Below are 2,848 nucleotides of genomic sequence, written 5' to 3' on the forward strand. Positions count from 1 at the left end.
ATGGAACCGGCAACGGCGGTTGTTTGTGTTGTTGGAGTAGCATCGGCGTTGGCGTTATATATATTGAATTTGTTGTGGCTAAAACCAAAAAAGATCGAGAAGTCTCTAAGAGATCAAGGACTAAAAGGTACTCCATATCGACTGGTATTCGGAGATTTGAAAGAGATGGAGGAGATGATAATTGAAGCCAAGTCTAAACCGATGAGGAGTCTAACTGATCATCATATCGCTCCTCGTGTCTTCCCCTTCATCCATAAGTCCATCGCTGCTCATGGTACGTGTGTGTGTGTATATATATATATATGTGTGTGTAAGGCTGTAAACGAACCGAACGTTCAGCGAAAAGATTCGTGAACCGTTCGGCGGGAAGTTCGTTTATGTTCGTTTATTTAATAAATGAACGAACATGAACAAATTTTTTTGTTCGTTTAGTTAAACGAACGAACATGAACAAGAGTCTCGTTCGTTCATTTATGTTCGTTTATATATTAAATTTAATATATAATCTTTTATTTATTTACTTTGAATTCAAATAATATTTATTTATGTTCGTTTAACTCGTTCTTTTAGCTCGTTCGTTTATGTTCGTTCGTTTAGCATGTTAATGAACGAACATAAACGAACACGAACACACCTGATTTGGATACGGTGGCACCATATACAACGGTTGCACCTTCCACGAACTTAAATTTTTTTTACCTTATCACGGAGGAACAATACGGTGGCACGTGCCACCTAACCACCCCTCTAGGTCCGTCTATGTATTGGATACGTTGTTAACACCTCTTATGCAGTCATGTTTTGGATTGTTGGAAATTCAATTCATGCTTAAAATCAAGCATTTTTTCTTTGGTTTCTGGTTATATATATATATATATATATATATATATATATATATATATATATTCAGGTAAGACTTGTTTTACATGGATGGGGAGAAGACCTCTGGTGCACATATCTGACCCGCTCATGATACGGGAGGTCTTGGCTAATAATTATCAATTTCAAAAACAAAGAGGAGGGAACCCGTTGACGAAGTTGCTAGCAAGAGGGTTGGTCGACGTTGAAGCTGATCAATGGGCTAAACATAGAAAAATCATCAATCCGGCTTTCCATGTTGAGAAGCTCAAGGTTTCTTGCCCAACCTTTTTGCTCTTTAATTTACGTTAGTTATTTCTCTAAAAACGTCGTTCCGATACGCTCAATTGTATCTTTTTTGTTAGCAAATGGTACCTGCATTTTATGTGAGTTGCAGTGAGATGATTCAGAAATGGGAAGAAATGGTAACGAAAGAAAGCTCGTGTGAAGTGGATGTATGGCCTCATCTTCAAACGCTTGCGGCAGATGTAATTTCACGTACATCATTTGGTAGTAGTTTTGAGGAAGGAAGAAAGATATTTGAGCTTCAAAAAGAACTTGGGGAGTTCGTTATTGAAGCTATAATGTCAGTTTATATTCCAGGATCAAAGTGAGTTTTGTCTTTTTTAAGAACATTTTAAACTAATTTCTTTTTATAAACAAACAATAAAAGCAAAAAAAAATGCAACTTTTTAACTAATGCACTATTTCACTTATATTTTAACTGGCAAAATCATTAGTTTATTTACGATTCAATAGGTTTTTGCCAACAAAAAGCAATATAAGGATGAAAGAGATCGATGAGGAAGTGAAGGCTAAGATAAAGGGCATAATCAATAAACGAGTTGTTGCTATGAAGAACGGGGAAAGCATCAATGATGATCTCCTAGGCATTCTTTTAGATTCCAATTACAAAGAAATTAAACAACACGAGAATAGCAATTTTGGATTAAGCATTGAGGAAGTCGTTGAAGAATGCAAGCTTTTCTATTTAGCTGGGCAGGTGACCACAGGAAATATGCTTGTTTGGACTATGATTTTACTAGGTCAATACAAGGACTGGCAGACACGTGCTAGAGAGGAAATTTTACAAGTCTTTGGAGGGAAAAGACCGGATATTGACGGATTGAATCACTTAAAAGTTGTAAGTTTTTCCATATTCCAAATGTACCATAACTATCTACATGTAGAATATGTCGAAATACTTCCTCATTTATTTTGTATCTTAATTTTTTCTTTTACAGATCAACATGATTTTTAATGAGGTTCTTAGATTGTATCCGCCACTTGGATTTCTAAGACGACTAATACATGAAGAAACAAAATTAAGAAACATAATCTTGCCGGCAGGAACCCTCCTCAACCTAAACACGCTATTTTTACACCACGACCAAGATATATGGGGTGAAGATGTGAACGAGTTCAAACCCGAAAGATTTTCCGAAGGTGTGCTAAAGGCGACCAAAGGACAAGCGTCCTATGTCCCGTTTGGGGGTGGACCACGTATATGTATCGGACAAAATTTTGCTATGCTAGAAGCTAAAATGGCGTTCGCAATGATTCTACAATGCTTCTCTTTCGATATATCTCCATTGTACTCGCATGCTCCGCATAATATACTTACTCTAGAACCTCAATTTGGCGCTCAATTAATTTTACACAAACTTTAGGGAGTTTTTAGGAAGTTTGTTGTTTGTTTTACTTTTTAAAAGTATGTTGTATTATATTTCTATTGTTGTGATGATGTATATCCAGTTTAACATATCTATTACTCATGTTATTATATATGGTAAATTACCTTCCACATGCTGTTTGAAATGTATTTCCAAGAAAGTGACAACCAAGTTCTTAAATGTCAATAATTAATATCTCCCTATCTCATAATATTTTAATAGTATATTGTTTAGAATATTTTATGAAAGTCGCATTTGTTAAAAACAAATATATATATATATATATATATATATATATATATAGAGAGAGAGAGAGA

General features: G+C 35.0%; 1 protein-coding gene across 1 annotated transcript; it reads left to right on the forward strand.

Annotated features, from left to right (window-relative positions):
• Nucleotides 1-2,640, forward strand: LOC112524670 (cytochrome P450 CYP72A219-like). Its single transcript, XM_025134604.1, has 5 exons — nt 1-274; nt 911-1,131; nt 1,224-1,468; nt 1,618-2,002; nt 2,103-2,640. The coding sequence occupies exons 1-5, from the start codon at nt 1-3 to the stop codon at nt 2,526-2,528; spliced, it is 1,551 nt and encodes a 516-aa protein (XP_024990372.1). The 3' UTR covers nt 2,529-2,640.
• Nucleotides 2,641-2,848: the final 208 nt, after the last annotated feature.

This window comes from Cynara cardunculus (genome assembly GCF_001531365.2).
Source record: "Cynara cardunculus var. scolymus isolate 2C chromosome LG 13, CcrdV1, whole genome shotgun sequence".
NCBI classification, from domain to species: Eukaryota; Viridiplantae; Streptophyta; class Magnoliopsida; order Asterales; family Asteraceae; genus Cynara; species Cynara cardunculus.